At 35.5% G+C, this 21,972-nt stretch overlaps 1 protein-coding gene across 1 annotated transcript in view; it reads left to right on the forward strand.

Annotated features, from left to right (window-relative positions):
* The window catches only part of CPEB2 (cytoplasmic polyadenylation element binding protein 2), a 36,271-nt gene that overhangs the window by 6,995 nt on the left and 7,304 nt on the right, over positions 1-21,972 (forward strand). The window contains exons 2-4 of the mRNA XM_029087162.1: positions 2,119-2,169; positions 13,101-13,271; positions 14,905-14,994. Of these exons, the coding sequence (XP_028942995.1) occupies positions 2,119-2,169; positions 13,101-13,271; positions 14,905-14,994 (312 nt within the window). The remainder of the gene's footprint in view (positions 1-2,118; positions 2,170-13,100; positions 13,272-14,904; positions 14,995-21,972) is intronic.

The raw sequence follows: 21,972 nt of genomic DNA on the forward strand, positions 1-21,972 counted from the left end.
CATGATGGTGACAGTAAATAATCTTTTAAAATCATTGCTGATATGCAAATGAGTATTACCTTTAGAGACCAAAGAACTAAGTAAAGCAAAGTGACTTGTTACACACTAGGCTGGGCAAACCAGTGGCAGCTCCCAGGCTGCAATTTAAGGATGCATTGTTAGAAGGGCAGAATATTTATAGTTCCAAGAAACATTAGGTACAGCTGTAAATGTTCAGCATGACATTAAAAATGGCTTATATGTTAGAACTGGACATCTTGAAGACAAGTAACGTGAAGACAGAGGCTCCTGCAAATATTTTTGTTTAGTATCTTGCCTAAGCCTGCTTAAAAATTCTGTGGAAGTTAGAGAAGACAGCAGAGTCCTTTTGGGTGGCATTCATCTGCCTTTTCCCAGGAGGCTGCCCTTGCCCTTCACTGTTTTCGCCGCATTTTCAGGTTCCAAAGCAAATAGTTCCTACCTAATCCACAGGTGTTCTGAGACCATCCATTCTTACAATAATGGAATCTGTGGGAAGAGAAATAGTATGTGGCTGTATAAAAATCTTTTTGCCACAATGCCTGTAAGTAATAAAGCTGAGTAAAATACCCTAAATGATCTTAATCTTGCAATTTTGAAGTTTTCAGTGTAAGAGTTCATAATGTGTATTTTTTCTGTAGTTTTGGTAGCGAATTATCACATTGGTTTCCTAAAGGGGAAGAGCAAAACGTGAACTCTGTTACTTAAAGATTTTCATCAAAAAGGTTTTTTATTTAACCCCAGGGTTAACCCAAGGGACACTGAACTACTATTTCAAGAAATTTCCAGTCTTGCTGCTAATCACATGGGTTTACCAACAGCAGGGGGGGGAAAAAAACAGTGTGTGATAGGAATTGTTACACAACCTTAATATATGGATTGCTGATTTGGTTTTCTTTTTTGTTTTCTTTTTTCCCCTATGTTTCTTTTTAGAAAGAGTGAGCCATATTAGGGTATGACAGTGTCTTACTTATTCACAACTTGCAAGCCATCTGCATATATATCCCCTTTAAACCTGTGTGAGTTCTAAACAACCATTTCTTCCAGACTGGATTCTTCTTTATGCCTCCACAAACACTCGTTTCCTCCAAAAGATTTAAATGTTTAAGTTACAGTATTTTTTTATATATGCTTATGGATTATAAGCAAGCAAGTATGTTTAATAGCAAGATAGATGGAAATGTAGTTTTTTGCACATTAAAGCACACTTCTTCCAAACACAGCAGCTATTGTAAATGTCCCTCTAGGTCACTGTGCGCTACTGGTGTGTTTGCAGCTTCCTGTAAACAGAAAACGTCTCCTTTAATAAAAAGGAATTTGTAGTGCACAGAAACTTCAGCTGTGCATTTTAAACTATTTAACTATTTAGTATAACTAAATGAACTATTTAACTATTAAAGTATAACATGGCACCAGCATAGTAATATGCAATAATTGAAAAGTTATAATGTCAGGATATGAGGTTTTAATGCAATTTTAATAAATTCTGAAATTGTTATCTGTCCTATTCTTTAGGTTTGTTAATTCTGTAGGTAAAACAGTGATCTGATTTTTGCCAGACTTACTGAAAAATATCTCATACAGTGGTTGTATGTTATAAACCAAGATACAGTCATAAATTGATTAATAAAATTGTATTGCCTTAATTCCTATTAACATTATTTTTCTTAAATTAATTCAGTAGAGAAGCACTAAACTGTGGAAATGCCACTCTGTTAAGCAATGTGAGCAATGTGCATAGTACAGTTAATTCACAGTCACTATGAAAGAGAAGACTAAAGCAGGCAGCACTATTTCTGGGTGTCATGAAACAAAAAGTGGCTTTATCCTATTGGAGCTGATCCCAAAGCACATTGCAGATCTTATGACCAGAGAATTAAGGTTAAGAAGTCTGTTCTTGTCAGCTTTAACTTGGGTCAAGGGTATTGTTGGTTAATGTGCTTGGAGTTAAATATTAGCTCTTTATTTCCCTTAGGCAAACTGGAAATATAGTTTATATTTAAATTCTAAGCAGTGATTTTTCTTCCCCCCTCCCTTCCCCAGCATAATAGCTAAAACCTCTTAATTTGTTTTGTTCTTTGGTTTTTGTTTTATTTTAAGGTCGCTTGAGTTATCCACATCCAGGGACTGACAATCTTCTGATGTTAAATGGTAAGTGCTAATCTTATAACAGTTTCTAATTATCTCTAGCTTAGCTTAAATCTGACATGTTGGTATAATATTATACTATTATATTCTGTTATTGAATTACTTGCCTTTTGTCTTCAACACTGGTGGGACTGTTGCCATTTTTTAGAGTTGAATGGCAAGAACTAATCTTGCAACAGCTTTTAATTATATCTAGCTTATTTAAAATCTGAAATGCTCGTAACCATGCACTATTCCTTTTTGTTCTCAAGCAAACCAGTGATACGTTCTCCAAAGATCTGTGGGAATTCTATTGTACAGAAACAGGAATTAGAAAAATAAGAAGGCTAGCAAGACATGTTTTCCTATCTTGTGTAAATAAAGGGTGAATTAGATACTTTCTATTCCACTTATGTGAAATATAATTTTATTTTTATTGGGGGTTTTTTGGAACTGGCTTTGTCAAATATTTCTCACTGCAAAGTATGCTGAAGTTAGAGTTCATGTTCACGTTCCTCTCCCAGTAGGTCAAACTTCATGAACATCTGCTACTCAGTGAAGGCATGAACTTTAGCCTTTGTTCAAGGCTAAAGAAGGAAGCAAAGCTTGGTAATCCATCTAAGTCAATAATAAATCAAGGTTTTTACACACAAGTGTTTTCTGCGTTGGGAAAAATTAGAGCTATAATGCCACAGATTCTCTAGATGAGAAAAAGTGGAAACTGTTGTACACAAGGCAAATACACTTTTGCCATTGACTTTGATGGGTCTAAACATTACCAGTAAAGACCTAGTTATTAAAAAATACAGTCAGAGTAGTTATTTCAGGTTTGTGGTTCTGTGAAACTCTTTTTTTTTTTAATTGCCTTACCCTTCTGCACAGTTATTTACACTTGTGCAAATGGATATAAAATGTAAAAAATATCTAATTTCCCTTGTGTAACACTGAGTAAATCTTTAAAATTTTAAGGAAATTCAAGTTTAGCTTTATTTCCTGGTAAAGGAAGCTATTGTGCAACAAACATTTGAAGAATTTGAAGATAATGCAGTATTTTGAAAAGTTAAAATAGCTACTTAACTATTGAAATAAAATTAGTGTTTAGCCCACACAGGCCATAATCCTGATCCCTGGTCAGAAATTAGATTGAATATTGGTGTGCTCGATGTTGCAACACTTAAACAGTTAACTTTCTGTAATTAACTGTAAGAGCTATTCTGCAAGGTGTTTTGTTGAGGTGGTATATGGGCAGTTGTCATTATCTGTTGATTTATAGTGAAGTGTTAGGTGGGAAGGTTTTACAAACTAAGCAATCTTATGAGCAACTGCGAAATATTCCAATGCAATCAGTGTAAGAAATTAATTTTTAAAAAATCATTTATTTTAATACTTAGAATGGTGAGCTTCTCATTTTATAGCTTGGTGTGCTAAAAGAGCATGTGGGAAGCATTGTTACTCTACGGAATATCTAGGAAAAAAGGTTTTTGCTATTATTGTAGACATTGGAAAAATGCATCTCAGTAGAACCTGTCTATCCTGAAAACTTTACCACAGAGCTAGAATATACACTGAAGAACTGAAGAATATCTTGGTTTGTTATTAATGCTGGCAGGGTTTCCACTGTAGTTTGGAAGTTAGCACTTAATGTGACTGCTGTCCTCTTTAAAAGCTGCAATATTATTTCCAACCTTCAATAGGTGAGATAAAAATACCAATTTGAGTATCTAAAAAGCAGGTGCTGCAACACCTAATTTTTAGGTATGCCGTTTAGAATTTAATTCAGAGCCTTGGTTTAGACTCCTAAGCTCTCTACCATGTACCTGGAGTCTGATGTACCCATCAGCACAGTCCAGTGCAATCACATGCACCATTCAGAGACGCCTCAAGTTGGAGTGTCTAAACGGCAGCTCCTTACAGCTCGAGAACAGAAGCACTGGGAACAGCTTCTGGGGAGCTCCAGCTGCTCAGACTCTGCTTAACCTTTCTTTCTTAGCAAGAAAGAATTCCTCCAAACACGCAGTAATGAGAACACTTGCTGATAAAGTTGTAGTGTTCAGTTTCCTTCTCTGCTCAAGTGCATTTGAGCTCACATTTTCCTGCATCCCCGTAATTGGTGCCATGGAGGGAGGAATAGGGAAGAGGAGAGTTGATAATCCAGAGGCTCACATTTGTCCCTTACTTTCTCAATAAGCGGTGTCACTACGAGGAGGAGCAGGAATACCAGACCTTCGTGAAACAAAAGCACCAGCATTTTTAAGGATCCAGGGCCCATCTCTGTGTGCACTAATACTTAACACTAGAGAATGATCCTCACTGGATTTTATTTGGCTTGATTTTAGTGAACTGGTATCTCTGGATCCCAGTAAGGTTCTGACATGAGCCAGGCTGGAATTCCTCAACCCTTTTAAGACTAAGCACTTCAAGATAAAACTTACTCTTAGCAAATTTTTGTCCTCTTAAATGATAGATCTTTTCCAGCTCATTTAAAGTGTACTTATGAAACTGTACCTAATATTAATATTTACAGTTTTCATTATTGAAATTAATGAAATGAACCAAAGGAAAGCTGATTTATGTGTTTTAATAAATTATATATCTGATAATTATAAATCTGTTCCAGCTCAAGCTGTAGAAAAAGCAATGAATTTTTAATGACCTTTATCTCTCAAAAGTCAAAAAAATATACTTTGGAATGAGTTTACCTGAGTACACATTTAATTGTCGACTTAGAGAGAACCTTTCTGTAGCATGTAATAATGCAAGAGTCTAATCTGTTGGGCTGTAGGGTGTCTCCTCCTCATTGCAGGGTTCCCCCTCCTTTCGTAGTTTTAATGCATTAAATTTTTTAATGGCTATTGAAACACAATTCACCATTCGACTAGTGTAGCAAGGGAGTATTTGACTTTCCATCTTAAGGATACTAGAGCTTCCAAAAAAGAGGTGGTTTACTTTGAACAGAAGTTATTAAAGTTCCTATACAGGAATTGCTAGATGGGTTTCTGTAGTCTGTTAGGCATGCCAAACTTGAATAGTCGTAACGATTTCTTTCAGCCTTAAAATCTATAAAGATGTGATTTCTAAAGAAATCTTAATGGAATTTAGGCACCCAAATCCAATAGAATAAAATGGGAATTAGGCACCTACTTCCTTGATTCTAGACTCCTGGGAAATTTTTGCCATCGTTGTTTATGGATTTCTTTAGATGACAAGTATTAATGAAAAAGTTTTCATTATTTCACTGTCACCATTTGATCATTAAATCAGGACTGTTAGGGACAAATAGTATTTCATTTTACTGTCTATGCTAAATTTCATTGTTATCTTTAAATAGCTTGCGTAGTAGTTTTTCCTGTTACACAACACAGTGTCTTGAATTCAGCTCAGTCGTTCATTTGAGTTATTTAAAGATGTACGCATTTGATCTCTGGTATATATTTGAAATACATGTCTGAATAAAATAGAAATTATGCATTTACTATCCATGTGATAGCATTATGTACAAATGTACAAATAATGTACATAATGTACAAAATTATATTTATATTGTCTTGATGTTAGATAAATATGCACAAAAAGTGTCCTTACTTCTGTCCCTCATTCTGCTTTGAGTTGATTTAAGTTGCAGAAAGGGGAGTATTAATTTTTTTGACAGGTTTAAGCCTTATTAGTATGCAACTTCAGGGATATAGAAAAAGACAGTTTTAACTATAAGGAAATGTCTTTGTTGTATGTACAGCATTCTTAATGTTGGAAGGTTCTAAGGTTATTTGACTTAATTTTTATTGGGCATCATCATACTTCTTTCATGTGTTGCCTAATTTGTATTTTCTAGATTAAAAGTGTATCTCTTGTATTTCCTCAATAACTTGAAACCTTTCAGAGTTTTTGGCTAATTAAGATATCCAGCTTTATAGACTAAAGATACAAAAAATATTTCCATATGATTTATTCTTTGAACAAGTTCAGGAAGGAAGGAAGAAGTTTAATCTTTCCTTTTTTTGTTGTTGTAAATCACTTACTTGCCTGCTGTGTCTGGCCTTTCCCAAAGGGCTGTCTCCCCTGCAATTTTTTTCACTAAGCATATGCACTAATTATGTAGATATTTATATTAAATACATAGATATAAAAACTATGTGTATGGCTAAATCTATAAATAAATATATATATATAATGTGTATATTTATACAGACAACATGCTCTGTAAGCACGTGCTCTGAAAGGTGTAAAATGTTATGTGCGTGTTATTTTAATAAATACAGAAATATTTCTGATTGGATCTAGTATCTTCAGAAAGAATAATCTTGTTGCTTACAATGTACTAAAAGTTTGATTCAGTGGAACTATTTTCATAAGTATCTGACCTTTGAAAGAAAGTTTATGTGTATATCTGTGTAATGCAGAGAGATTGAAATGCTGAAGTTTCATGAAGATAGAATATGTTTGCTTTAACATAATCTTTTTAGTAACAGTAAGACTTTGTACTTACTGTAATTAAAACAACTTACCTATAATATAACTACTGTGGTCTTAGAGTCTTGATAAAAATAGGAAAAAAAATGAGTTTTGCAAAACATACATTTTGATGTTAATGATCACATTTATTGCAGCAGTGCCTACAGGTTGTCTAAGAATGGGATTGCATTTTTCTAGATGCAAGGCGGCAGAAAATCCCTGCCCAAACTAGTTTGCAATCTAAATGGACAAGACGGATAAATACCAGGGAAGGGAGTTTGCCATAGAAGTAAAGTAAATAATGTGACAACATCAAGTACAGTTATTTTCCCATTTTCTCTAATTTCATTGTTTTGCTGAAGAATACACTGATAACTTTGGTACATAATTGTGATTTCCATTTATATAAAACATAGCAGTATCTATCCTTCTAAATTGAATTGCATTGGGTATTTTTTAGCATTTTAATAACCCCTTTGTGTTTCTCCTTAAAATTGCTGTTATTTTTAAATGCACAAAGAAAAGCAGCACAGGTGTTCTTTAACAAAATATTTTTATGCAAATCAGCTTTTCTTAACTATGAAAATGTAAGAAAATAGCTGAGCTGGTTTGCTGGGCAAAAAGGAGCAGAAATGTCAGAAGAAAAATTACTAAGATTTGTGCCAAAATATGCTTATTAATATTATTCTGAGTGAGAGCATGGCACTGCAGTCATTGCTATGGATGTGATGCACTTGAATTTTTCCTTGTTACTCTAGTTTTATTTGGGGAAAAGAAAAAAAAAAAAGGCATACAGGAGGTTAGATAAGGGCTTAGTGACGCTACTGCTAATGCTGTGTGGGAGTTACTTTGGCCAAGTCAGAAAAGATTTGTACGTGCTGCAACACTGACGTAGAACTGCGTGTCTTGTAAGTGCCTGACTGCAGAGGAAAACAAGTCTGAAGTGCAGCGTTAGTCTCCCCGTGCAGCAGCAACTAACGAGAGAACTAATCACACAGAAGAACACAATATGTACTGTGGATTCCATTTTGATGTGGGTAATCTGAATGTAGGTGTTTCCACTTGGTTAGATCCCCGAGTCTCTTTCAGAAAGTGGGCTTTTCTGTTTTGGCTTACTAGTAGAAAGTTGGAGGATCTGAAAAACTGTAAACAAAAGGTTGTTCTCATCAATACTGATTCTTTCTAATGAAAGAAAATAAATTTGAAAGTAAGTTCAGTGCAAGTTGGATAGGAATATGATGACTGTAGTGTAACGAATCAACAATTTTAAGGGAGAAAAAACAAGGAGATTTTCAGAATTCCATAAGCAATCCACTGAATTCCTAGTAGGAAGAGGTCAAGATAACAAAGGAAAAAATACTATACTTACTACAAATTTTGAAAAACCTTGGGCAAGTGTGAGGTACCAGGACATGAGTATTTAATAATATGAGAGTGGAACAGTGAATTATATTTATGAATCACTGAGTTTATGAGGCTGCATGTATTCCAGTGTCCTAAAACCACAGTTGCTTTTTGGGAGAGATGTTATGTATGGAGTCCTAGTAAACTCAAAACAATAATGCCAAGACACAGTAATCTTTGCTCATAAGTGTTGCTATAACATTCTGGTTTATAGTAACGTTTTCTCTTTGGATATTTAACTACAATGCTGTAGTGATTAATTTTTTTTCAGATACAAATTCTGTGAAACAGGAATTGAAAATACTTTATGGAAATGTAACTAGTAATTTACACGTGGCTTAATAGTTTTTGTATTAGTAATCTGTCTATTTTTGGTTTCCTGGCCTTCAGGCAGAGAAGCAATCAGTATGATTTTCTGAACCGTAGCTATAAGCGTGATCTCTTTAAGAATCTTGCAAAACTCAAAAGTTAGGAAAATCTTGGATTTACTTGCAGTCTGTCAGAAATTGTTGCTTTGCCTTTGTGCAGTGTTTTTGGTACAATGCTATTTCTTGTGACTTGTGCCCTGATTTTGTTTGCTACCACAAGGAGTCTTTTGTTTCAAACAAAACCTTGCGGTTAATTTTCTGCTAGGTCTTTTCATGAAAAAGGAAGGTCACGGCTTATAGCATTTGTATTGTCACTGCGAAGGACTGTACAAACTGTTCCATGGACCAGGATGTTTCTGTGATTAATTTGACGCTCACTACATGCTTTTTAAAGTAATATTTTCCTTTTTACAATTTCAGTACCTCGTGTGTTATTTAGACACTTGTGTAAGATATTAATCACATTTGTGTGGATTAATTACAAAGTTACCGTAATTTATGCATCCGTAATTAACATGAAGTAAAGAGCAAAAATAAAGACATATTGAAATATTTTTAACGTATGTTATTTACAGCTGGTGTTAATGTCAATTTAGAAGTAAAATAGTGTGGTATTTAAGAGAGACTTTAGTTTAATGCATTCTTATCTACAGTTATGAGTAGCAAGTACCAATGCAGAGTTTTACTTACCGCTAACCCACATGGTTCTTTGTATCTTAAATATTTTAAATATGTGGGCATGATACATTCATTTGACATTTTACAATTTGTCCTTTGTTTGCATGCAGCGAGGAGTTATGGGCGAAGACGAGGTAATTCACTTCTGTTTGTTACAGTACAATTAATTCTGATTGAGCTGTTGCTGATCATTACAATTAATTAATCCAGATTGTTGATTACAAACGCTTATCTGCATGTTGTCTTAGTTTGGGGAAGATGGAGGGTGTGAGGGACAGAGGGGTGCAGTCTGGATTGTTACAATCATTGATCTCTTTTTAGAGTCTGAATTACAAATCCTTTAATCAGTTAAAACACTGTAGTTCTAATCATAATTTAGTCCATGCTAATAGCTACTGCTTGCAGTCGTTGTCCCCTTTAAAAGTATACAGTTTGCTAGTTGTTCTTCTAACTCATCTTTTGCTTCTCTAGGAGCGATAGTGTACAGAGTAAAAACTAAAAGCTTTTCCTGAACTTTGCAAGAAATCTAGTACACAACTCTTAGAAATAGTAAACACTTTTGTAGTATAAGCCAATGTATGCTCACTGACCTTGGAAAAGCTGTACTGATTTAACTATATGAGGGTGTGACCTATGGTTGTTATAAAGACCATGCAAAGTGTGCAGCAAAAACATCAAGATCGCAGAATCACAGAATCGTAGGGGTTGGAAGGGACCTCAGGAGATCATCTAGTCCAACCCCCCTGCTAAAGCAGGTTCCCTACAGCAAGATCTTTGATAGCTTCCAGAATTCACAACGTACACAGAAGTTTATGTGTCTTGATCTCTACATTGCTTCAGAACTGATTGCTGGGTAGCCCCTAATGTAGAGAGGAATGATGACCTAGACCATGGTCAATGTTTGTAACAGTGCAATTGTGTTTTGTCAATTCCTGGCAGATTCTGCTTAATTCTTTTCACTGCCATAAAACAAAAGAAACAAGTGTTTATAAGGGCTTATCTTTATAATTCAGAGTCGTTGGGAGAAATGTGAAAGCCTAGCAAATTACCTTTTTGCTTTCTTCATCTGAGAGACATTTAAAAGTGAAGAGGAAGGAGAAGAAAGTGTGAGTTGTCATATAGAGAATGGTACTCTAAATGTATTAATCCGTTGTCCTCTATGTCATCTTAGCTCTCTGAGGAGCTACAGTGCTTTTGGCAAACCTTTACCCACATTAAAGTAAAACTGATCTCTCTGCTATCACTTCAGAACGTGTTCTGATAGTTTAATTTGTACTAGGAAGAGAGCCTTAGATTCTCGTTGGATTTTAACACTGGTCTGTAGATAAAAAATAAATTATTCAGAGGAATATTCTTTGATTATTATATTTGATTATTATTTGATTATCTTGCTCTGTACCTGTGTATATTTTAAGTTGTAATTGTCTAAGTACTTTAGAGAAACACAAAAACATAATTTTCATGGTCCAGAGAGACACCTTCCTTAAGAATAAATTGTGTGAGTTTTTTTTTTTTTTTTACAAACAAAGAAAAAAAACAAACCACACAAATACTTTAGTGGCAATATTCTAATGCTAACAAGTTTATTAAAAATGCCATCTTTTAAAGTCACTGAAGTTTCTTTTTTCCTGCACTACAGAGACTTGCAGAGGTAAAGAGCAATTCTATGTGCTTTTTATAAAGATAACCCAGCTAAATTACAGTCATTTTAGATTTAAGGTGTTAAGAACAACTCTCATATATTAGTGAAAATTCGTAAAATTTCCACTTTTGCCGTTTCCTGCGAGTTCTTCCAATTTGAGTCTTATTTCTTCCTTTAGCCACTTTTTCCTTTCACTGTCACTGTGATAACAGCTCCATCTTCTCCGTCATGCACATCAGTAATTCAGAAATCTGTTGTTACATCCCCCTTTCTCAGTTGTGTAACCAAATCCTACCACTTCTTTGTATACATCTTTAAGATCTGATCATTTTTATTAGTCTTCATAACTGCAACTCTTCCCCACGTTACTCAGCTGCTGCAGTTTTCATAGCATGAGCTTGCTCCTCTTATGTCCAAATAGATGATTTACAAGAAAAATCTGCCTGGCTGCTTCTTCCGACTGTGTTAACTTTCTGTTTCTCCCTTGCTTCCTCACTTTTCTGCCCCGTTGAGCACCAGCTACGTGCTTCCACTTTTAAAGGCACTCTACTGATGTGTTATCTAGCTGTTGAATGCATCCTTATGATAGCAGGCAAGGGTGCTATCACTTGCTCTCCACCAGTCATATTCTCAAACACGCATATCGCTGTTCTTAATGGCAAGGAGCAGCCTGCTACAGCTTTCTGCATTCACTGTACTGCTCTCCATCAGGTGCCTGCTTCAGACATAAATGTGAAATGCCACCGTAAAGATGTTGTAGTTACAGGCTTTGTTACTTAATACAGTCCCCTGGTCCTGCTTTTATTTTGTGATCTTCATAACATTTTATTCTGTTTGGTTGTTTCCTATCATCTTGTGTTTTCATTCGGTATTTTTGATATACGATATTTTTATTATGGGTTTAGATACCAAATGAGGGTCATTAGGCATTACCACAAGATAGGCCATTGATCATGATGTTTGCTGTCTGTGCTCCAGCCTTGTCTTTAAGTACTTGATTCTCAGGTGGTCTTCTGGAATTGAACAGCTTTCAAACTGCTCTCACCTCTAGCTGATCAGCACAATGTCTACAGGTGTTCCTACAGGGCTTTCCTGGTAGTATCCCCCCGAGAGGGGATAAAAGTTACAGGCTGCAGTATGGCTCACAGCTAAGGTAGCACAGCCTCAGCTGTCAGGGACCTGCTGCTCCTGCGTATGGATTAGCAGGGGGTAAATCTGGAAGAAGTTGGCTGTTTGAGATAGAAAATTAACTTGCTTCCCAAAAGTGTGCTAGGTTGTTTTTTTGTTTTGTTTTGTTTGCTTGCTTGTTTCTGGAAAGCAGTTGAATTAATAATTATTTAAAAAAATTAATGAGAGAGAAACAGGAAAAATTGCACTTCAGAAGAAAAGGTGATGTGGGGTATTTATTTTGCTTCACAAAACTGTTTATTTTGGGGCTTTTTGCAGTTAAAAGACTGACTTCTGAATTTGCAACTGTCATTAATCTTGATGTTGCTAATCTACCACAGGGGAAGTTTGAATAAGGTAACATACATATCCTGGCCTTCAGAGTCTTTTTGTTTCAGAGTTCTCTAAAATTCATAAATATGAAATAGGAGGGAAATAAATGAGACAGACTTATCATGTTTTCATTCCCCCCCTGCCATCCATACATTTCTTCTGATCAGTTTGCATTTGCAAAGCCATTCTGTGAACTTCTTGGATTTTACACTTGCTTTTCAGGGTAACTATAATCTTACTACAGATTGCTACAAGTTAGGAACCACTAAGAGGCTTCTGTCTAAAACTGTGGTAAATTTGAGAGCGAGAGTGATAAATCAGCACCGTGACTCATTTTTCAAGTGTTAAATTTTGCACATTTGTTTAAGTTCTCTCTTGGTTTCTTAGAAATTAAATCTGTTCTTATGTTATCAGCATCAGATAACCTTTGAAAGAGGAGAGAAAACATACTTATTAGAAACTTCTTATTGTGTACATGTTTTTTTCTGTTTCCCTCTGTTCAGTTAAAGTCTAAGATTTTTAGACATGCAGTAGTCATTCAGGAGATGGAATTTATCAATTTAACTTGAAACTAAACCAACTGTAGACTAATGAAACTTACTTAAGCAGCCCTTACATGATAAATAAGAACAAATTACTACTTTCCTACTGGATGCAGCAGAGTAAATACAGTATAATGTAGTGTGAAATATTGTGCTTATAGCAATGCCAGCTTGCATTCTTGAATTTCCTTTTTGAAGCTTAATATATTTTTAATTTTCTTAATTTTTCGTTAAACTAATGTGTATTTTTCTAATAATCTTGGCATTTTCAGTTTTACTTTCCAGACAGCTATTCCCCTGTTCACTGAAATTATAAAACAATGCAGTGCCACAAAATTATTTTAATGTATATTATCATCTTTTCTTTTTAAGGCCGTTCTTCCCTCTTCCCAATAGATGATGGTTTGCTGGACGATGGTCATAGTGATCAAGTTGGAGTCTTGAATTCACCTACGTGCTATTCAGCTCATCAGAATGGAGAACGAATTGAGCGTTTTTCTCGGAAAGTGTTTGTTGGAGGTCTTCCACCAGATATTGATGAAGGTGAGCTGCCTGAAAACTAAGCAAACTAAGTTTGGAGGGAGAGAAAAAGAGAGATTTTTTTAAAAAAAAAACCTAAATTAAGTAGTAGAAATAAACCACTCAGCAAAAATAAGGTTGTGGTGTAAAAGGCTACAACTATATATATTTTTAATTGGAGTTGATGGATATGTTGAGCTTAATATCATTTAATGTCATCCATCTCTTATGGTTTTTAAATGGTTCTGTTGTCTCTGATTCTGGATTTGTAGATTGTAGACTTGCATGTGATGTGTGGAATTTTTGCTCCTGCTTACATTGCATATTCCTTTCAAATACATCTTAGCCCTTCATAGTGTCCTCTCTCTGTGCCTGCTTTATTCTCTATTCATAGAAAACTTCTATTAGTAATTGAATTTCAAATTCTATTTTACTATTACCTGAAGATCTCAGAAGTGGTTTAGAAAGGTTAATATTATTCCTGTTCATAAATAGAGAAACTAAGGCAGAGGAAGGTCAAGTGGCAGATCACTCTGTGATTTATTGGACGTAGAAAGTACCACAGAAGCTCAGGTTGTTATGTGATGTAGTTAGAATTGCTTTGTACAATAATGCTGATTTGAAGTAATCGTGCTGTTTAGTACTCAGTTTCTCCTGTGCAGATAGATGTAAATTACTGCTAGCTTTGTAATGTAAACAGAAGTCCCTTTACAAGGTTCACTGTAATCCTAGAGTAACTTGCAAACCAAATAAGCTGACTGTGGTTAATTAACTTTCAGACATGGAAAGACCATACTTTGGTTTTATCTTCATTGTGATCCTCTCCTGCAGTGTACTAAGAGATTTATTTTAATATACTTCAGCTCTTTTTGATGCACTTTAACTTCTGATTCAAATGTGTACTGTTGCCTTTTAATAAAAATGCTAAACAAAGGCACACGGAAATACATTTTCTTTCTTTCCTGCTTGTTTGTATGCTGATGGCAGGATGCAACTGAAAGAAATGGAGCATATTTGTGTCTGATGAGTTACTGCTCTTGTAGAGTTCAGGGTGGCTTAAGTTTTTTTCCTCGTGGCCAAGGTTCTTGGAGTCAGTGACAGGAAGGAGTGGCTGGGATAGAAAGACATCCCAAAGTTTTGAAGCGTAGTAGATCTTGCAACAGGACTACTCATGGTTACGTTAGAAGCACTTCTCAATAGGCAAGTTTAAGTTTCTGTGCCTGATCTGTTCATGGTACCTGCTGGGAACTGCTACCATGCTTATTGTGTTATGTGAATATCTGCCTACAAAGCTCTGAACTGTCCCTCAGTAAACAGTAAATTGTATCAATTGCATTCAAACCAGATTCTGAATTTAAGGAAGTACCACACCAATTTTCACCACTGCTTTTAGTTGCCCATAGGCTTTTGAAATGCTCCTGTTAGGAAGCAATAAAAAACAAAAGTAAGCTTAAAATCATGAGAAATATATTACTAAAATAGTCACTCTTTGGAAGGTGTGTCTATTCAAGTTTTTTCTTCATGAAAGTTGGAAATTTTGTTCCTATTTTTCCATGAAATGTCAGCCTTTGCTAGAAACAAAGATCTTTGCTTGACAGTGCTTATTCATTGAGTTATGTCATTTGTTTTAATTGCAACTATTATACCTGTTTTTTAGATGAAATTACTGCTAGCTTCAGACGATTTGGGCCTTTGGTAGTAGACTGGCCTCACAAAGCAGAAAGCAAGTCCTATTTTCCACCAAAAGGTAAGAATTGGAAGGTTTTTACCTGTCTCACTGAGTGCAGATCTTACTCTGGGAAACTATCTCATGTGTTTCCAAAGGGTATAATTTACAATCCCTGTGAGCATTTAATTCTACAGTTGCAATGCAGGTTTAGACATAGTTCCTTTACATACCAAGTTTAAAACCTGAGAGTTTTGTTTTAGTATTATGCCTGGATCAGTGCTGGACTCCTGAAGGATCTTCCATATTCTAATTTCCCATATATCAGATCAGCATTATATAGTTGTATATGTCATTAATCCTAAGTGCTGTATTTCCATTTCTGTCTGATTTCCAAAACTGAAATTTGGTTAAATTTTTAAGACTAAATCTTAGATAAAAATGTTTGTAGGAAGTTACAGGCAGGATTCAGAACGATGCATTTGAGTATCTGATCAAGATAATGTTACGTTTATTTCCGTTTTAGGATGCAAACTTCCTATTGAAGCATTAATTATCTTTTTTGATAAATCATTAAATGCTGTTTCTTAACTATTTCTAATGTTGCTGTTAGACTAGATGTTTTAATATCACAAAGTGTTGGAAAAGCCATTCTGTACATTCAGTAATTAAATTATGTCACTTATTTCTGTACATGTACAATCATATATTGGTACTTATAAAATAAAGGCAAAAAGCTGATCCAGATATGAAAGCAATGTGGAGATTATTCATTTTGTAGAGAATCCAGCAATTCATTTCTCCCTGGAAGTGAAAAAAGTAGGCATAATGCCTTTATAAACTGATTCTTCATTTATTTATATGATCATCTATGCTGAGGAAAAGACAATAGTATTATCCCAGGTGCTCCTTTAAATACTGGGAAAAGGAATTGAAAGTATTTAAATAATGTTTATGAACACTATATGGAAATTCTAAGACAAACAAAGAGACTTAGGCTTTTTTGATTGTCAGCCTGATACACAAAGCTACTGTCAAGTCAAATTTTATTATCCTAAGGAGTGCATCTCTTCATAAACTACTGAGAGAAATTCTTGAGGAACTCTTTGAGGAAGATGCATCTCACAGAGTCTGTGATGAATATTATAGAAGAGGAAAGATGTAATTTATTCTTACCTGAAAGGAATGGATTCTGGAATTAATTTCCAAGGAGACAGTCCTGTCTCAGCATCTGAGTATCTTAAGGATAAATTTCCAGACTTCTTCATTTAATAAAGCTTTTTTATATAGTTGGAATATTTATAATTACCACAGTATTGTAAGCAGAGCTTCTTAGAAGCAGAGAATACAGATAGAGCTTCAGTCTGTTGATCTAATTAATTCAGGAAACACCTGCAAACTGTTAAGTTGATTTCCTATGATTATCTGATACTTATTTGAAATCTAATAGCACTTAATGTTCTTCAATCTTAAAACTTTATTCTAATTTTCAGTTTACTACATTATTCAGTATTATTTTGTAATGTAGCCCAATGCATTTAAAATACAGTGTAGGTTTCTCTTTGTAGATACTCTGGAAATATAGCTTACTATTAACTGCTGAATGTTACTGTGTTTAGATCTGGGGTTTTTTTCAGTGCAGTAGATATGGCCCATTATTATTTTTTAGAATAATTTCTTAAAAATACTAAGAATTACTTGCATGTGCAGGCAAGAACCATGTATACATATATTGAATAAGACGTCAGAAACTGCTAAAGATAGGCTAAATACTAAGAAAGCTTTGAGAGTGATCAGTAATCAGCAGTTTACGAATATATACTATATTAGCCCAAGGAGTTATTTGTTGTTTTTTTTTTACTTTCACTCTCCAATTTCTAATTTTTTACTCCACATGGAGTCAATTCAGTGTATATATTTTTGTTTGTTCAGCCTCATTGAGATTTGACATATTACTTTGCAAAGACATCTCTGAATTGTCCAGTTCTGGACTGATTTGCGTAATAGTCTTCTCTGTGGTGAAGAGATACAGCCTGCTTTTTTTTTTTTTTTCTTTCTTTTTTTAACTCTTGTTCAGTTTTCCAGGCTGTGATTCCTTCCAGGCTCTCGGCTTACAGAAAGTCCTGAGGGAAGGCCAAGTTCATAATAAGTATTTCCTTGCTCAAAGAAATGCAAAAAGTGTCCTGATCCATCAAGGCTGGCTGCCTCCTGAGAAACACCAACTGCTTATTCTTAACTAATTACATTTTGTGTTGGTTCACTGCAAAATTAGGCTCAAAGAAAACAGAAATTTTTAAAACTTGACACTAATCTTACAAGGAAACTGTTTTGAAGCAGAAAAAAATTATTCTGTTGAGATCAAAGTACAAAGTCTGTAAGTGATCTGCCAACTGTAATGAAGAATTCCTTCCTTTGTGACTTGCCACTGTTTATCATTACTCCTGTTATTACGTAGTTGGCGAATATACTTATTTGTGAAACAACACACATGTCCAAAGCAACTTGCTGAGGTGAGGACTCCTTCTTAGGGCTAATAAAGCTCTCAAACAAATAGTGCTGTGAGAATATGCAAATCCAGAGAAGACCTTTCAAAATATGCCCAGTTGTTTGTGCTCTGTACTATTTATAGTCCGTATCAAACAGAGGATAATCTGATTTAAACGGGACAGTATCCCCAGCCATTTCTAATTGTCTGTGTATTTCTATTGCCTTCTGTCACAGCAGTTGTGCAGTAGCTTCATTTATTCAAGGTTCTTAACTGATAAATTAGAACTGACTGAAAAAAACAGGTTCTATTTCTAGGAAAAACCCCAGGTCTACCCATGTTCAGTTTAACGTTACCAGCTTATTTGATCACACTGAGTAGGATTGAACTCTGGATTCAGGCAAGTAACTGTAGGTGTCTTCATGTGTGATTAGTCTCTAATCTTCCTTTAATCAATGGGAATCTGGCCAATACAGTCAATGGTGTATAGAGGGCTATTCAGGTCACCGTAACATAGGCACATTGAGCTTGATTCATTTACCCAAACCAAGGGTGTCTAAAAGATTTGCACAGGTCTGGCTAATGTGGCGCGGCACCTATTGTGGCCCCACACCATTCTGGAGCACCAGGTGAAGTTTAGGCAAAGTACTATAGAGGATAAATGGTGCTAGACTCTGTGTGGAGTGACCATCCAGACACCACTGACTTCACTAACTGGATTTCTGTCACTGCAGAAATATGAAAATAGGTGTTTGGAACCTGAAGTGAATCCTGCTCCGCCCTACTCAAAGTGCCTCACCTAATAGCTATAGTACAATTGTATCGGCTCGCGTTCTTTCACTTCAGGTGTATTTTGGAGTTAATTCTCCATCAAAGGTGACTAAACTGAATGAGAAAAAGATTCACGTTTTGAAGATTGTATTTCATTAATAAGGTGATGAGATCTCTTTAAAGAGATACAGATTAAATGTTGTGTGTCATTCCCAATTGCGAATTATTCCCATCATGAAATGTAGATCCACCGTCTGTGTTAACCTGCAGTTTCTGCTGGTTCTTTCTGATGGCACAGCATTCCACGGGCAAGCATTGTGCTGCTCTGAGGCCATTTAATCTGCTCTGGGGAGGTCTGTCTGGACAGTAGAGGAACCAACCCCTAAACAAAATACAGCTGTACTGACTGGCATGGACGGTGCCGTGCTGGCTTGCAGTTATTTTCTTGACTCCTTCTCTAAGCCACTAGCGATAGGAGTTAACTGGAATTTGATAGAACTTAAAGCTGCTCTCTGATTTCTACACAGAATATGCATAGCAGAAGTAGTATTCTTTTTCCTTTTGGTAAACTTCGATATTACTATGAAATAAAGAAATTACACCTTGCTCAGAAAATCATGTTAGCTACCAATGTGAATCTAGTCTAGAATACTTTGCTTTTTATTTGTTCTTTACGTAATAAATATAAAAAATGAAAACACTGATTCTGTATATAGGTTGGGGGATTGGGTTGGTTTTGTTGGGTTTTTGTAATTCTTACAAATATTTAATTTGGTAATACAGCTAGGACTCTTCAAACCTACCTGATGGGCTTTCTGTTTCCAGTGCTCATCTAATACATGAAAAAGAAAAAAAATATTTAATTTCTTAGTCATCTTTGGTTAAGAGAGATGTCAACTCACAGTAAGGATTATTATAACCAGTGCAATGTCTTTAGGTATCAGGGAATGTAGTTCTAAAGCCAGTTATCATCTCCAGAATGATTTGTTTATTCTTTGAGGTAATTTTCTGAGGACAGATATTGTCAAAGTCACCCACACTAGTTCCCTTTGAAAATAGGAGTGTTAGTTCCAGTGTTATGCAGAGGAATTTAGTTAAGTGATTAACACTAACAGGGGTTACTTATACTTTGTCTCCCACAGGAGGCATAAATTCTGATAGGGGTGCATGTGAACAAGAAATTTTTGTAAAACTGTGTCTCATCTAATACTTTCCACCTTGTCACATATGTACAAAACATACAAGTTTTGTCTCTGGACAAGTAGTATCTGATTGTGGCCTTCTGCTGTTGGTGTACATGAGACACAAAGGTATGAAGCAGCTTCCTTCGAAGAAAACTAATTATTAGAGTAGCTTTGCTTTTTCATTGTAAACAGACTTGCATTGCTACTGATTGTGAAGCTGTTAAATGACTGATGTGGTACACCAAATCAATAAGAAACTAGGAAGTTAAGTTGTTTTGTAGTACAGTACAACCCCTCCTACTCTTCCCCCTACCTCCCTACTATGATTCACTGTGACATGTACTTTCTATTGTATATGATAATTGTAGTTCAGTACTACCCCGAAAAGACTCGTTAGGCACTTGATCTTTTTCATCATACTTATGCACATGACTTTCCACCACCATACTAGCTTTGCAGACATTAAAGATCCACAATAAATAGTTCATGAGTTACGGATGTTGAGATGAAAAATAATCCAATAAAAGCCTATATTGAGAAAGCAGAAAAGGATAAAAATAATGTTTGTGCTATACAGTTGTTGGCATATGGTAGCTGTAGGAACAAGAAAAATCGTAATTTATGATGTCTAAATGGAATACCTAATGTAAAAGCGTAATTTCCCTTTGCAAGCACTGTCTAGCTAATGAAAATAGGCCGATTGCCTGTGTAACTGGTGTTCTTTGGAGAAGTCTACGATTAATGTATAATTGATTTGTGCTAGGAAATGCACCCTAGTCCAGGGCAAGTGGTGGAGAGTGGTTTATATGCAGGCTGTGCAAGTCTAGCATTCTTGGGAAGGGATTGGCTGTGTCTGTATATGGCCATAAAATGTGAGATCTGAGGAAATAATCTCCTCAGCCAGGTTTCTTCTCCAGCAGAACTGGTTATTTTCCCCCAGAATAGACTTGGAGAGCAAACTAAAATGCCTTGTAAATCACAGAAGGAGTAGAGCTGTGGAGCAAAACTACAGCCAGACCAATTTGTTAGTACAGATTATACCCTAATTTTCTCTGTCTTCACACGGGGAGTAGTACAGCTACACTCATGACACGAGCCTGCCTATGTGATGCTTAAAATTAAGTGAGATTAACCCAGACCTGAGTATAATGTTTTTGGGGTAATGTTGAGAAAGCAGTATTAACGTATAGTTTCTTTACTTTTATTTCGGGTGCAGTAGGATATAGCATTCCTAATTGTTCCCTCGTCAAATTCCTACATTTGAATTTTCTAACTTTTTACAAGCTTCTGCAGTTAAGCATACTAACAGCTGGAGACTTACGAGTGGTAGATCATTTAGAGACACTGACCCTATTTATTTAGTTATATGGCAGTACCCTTGATTGCTTTAGGATAAAAACTGATGGAAAATCAGCATCTGGCAAATTATTTTATGTGCGAGTCTTGCTTTGTATGTCTGATCCCTTAGTGTCATGTACATTGATCCCTCCCTTTGATTAATCAAGTTTTGGCACTCCCATCATTCTTGGGAGTACTGAGCACCCCATTCAAACAGGAATGTGTGTGACTGGTTTCCACATGACACAGGTCTGGTCTCACTTACCCATGCCAGTCTGCACATGCCCTGATTCAGTGAGTGAGTTTTGCATGGGTGGATTTTAAATTCTAAGATAAATACTGAAAGATGTCTCCAGTAAAACAGATTTTGAATCTAAATAATTACTAATTAAGCTTAAGTTAAGCAGGTTGTTACTAAAAAATATTGTTCAGCAATGAAAAATGGACTTCACGAGGAAGTGCTTCAGCCAAAGCCCAGAGATTCCCTATGGCATATTTGTTAAGAATATAAATAACATTTACATTAAAATATAGAATACATGAAACCTTGTCATGTGTCCCTTGTAGGTAGCTGTGATAGGGCCATGTTATGAGGAGTAAGAAATTAGGTTCAAGTTATTAGAAAGACCATTATAGGCCTTACAGTTTTTTCTTTAAATCCTACTTCTGTTCCCATGTATCTAAAATCAGTCATGCATTTGTTTCTCTCATCTTACATTCTTCTTAATACATGGATTCTTTAATGCCCTTTAATGCACCCTACCATCTTTGCCTTGATGACCTACACTGTCTGTTTGCAATAAGAAATTGCCAGTGGTTAACTAGCTTCTCTCAGAAAAACAGTATCATTTCCAAAAGGCTTGCTAAAGCAGCCACACTCCCTCACGCCAAGCCCATTCTAGAGCAGCTGCTTCAGCATTTACTTTTCCATTCAAGTAATAAAATGTAACTTCATGTGAAAATTCCACACTTGGTAGTAATCTCAGAAAGAAATGTCGATTTATGGTCCTTTTAAAGTTTGCTTTAGAATACAACACTAACAGGGCTATCAGGCACCTGTAAAGTAACAGATTTTGTGTATATCATGTTGTAACTGTTAAAGCTAACATGTGAGGTTCATTGCTTGTCTGACTGTTTTGTAGCATTAAATAAGCATTTTAATTCCTATTTTTGTAGTGTTTGGGAGGTTTGCTGGGTCACTTATGTAACCAAGTACTTTGATCTAATCTCTAGAATACAGATTAGTCTTTTGTGCCAGGTCGGATTTTCATTGTATAATGT

Source organism: Antrostomus carolinensis, unplaced genomic scaffold (genome assembly GCF_000700745.2).
Source record: "Antrostomus carolinensis isolate BGI_N321 unplaced genomic scaffold, ASM70074v2 scaffold16580, whole genome shotgun sequence".
NCBI lineage: Eukaryota > Metazoa > Chordata > Aves > Caprimulgiformes > Caprimulgidae > Antrostomus > Antrostomus carolinensis.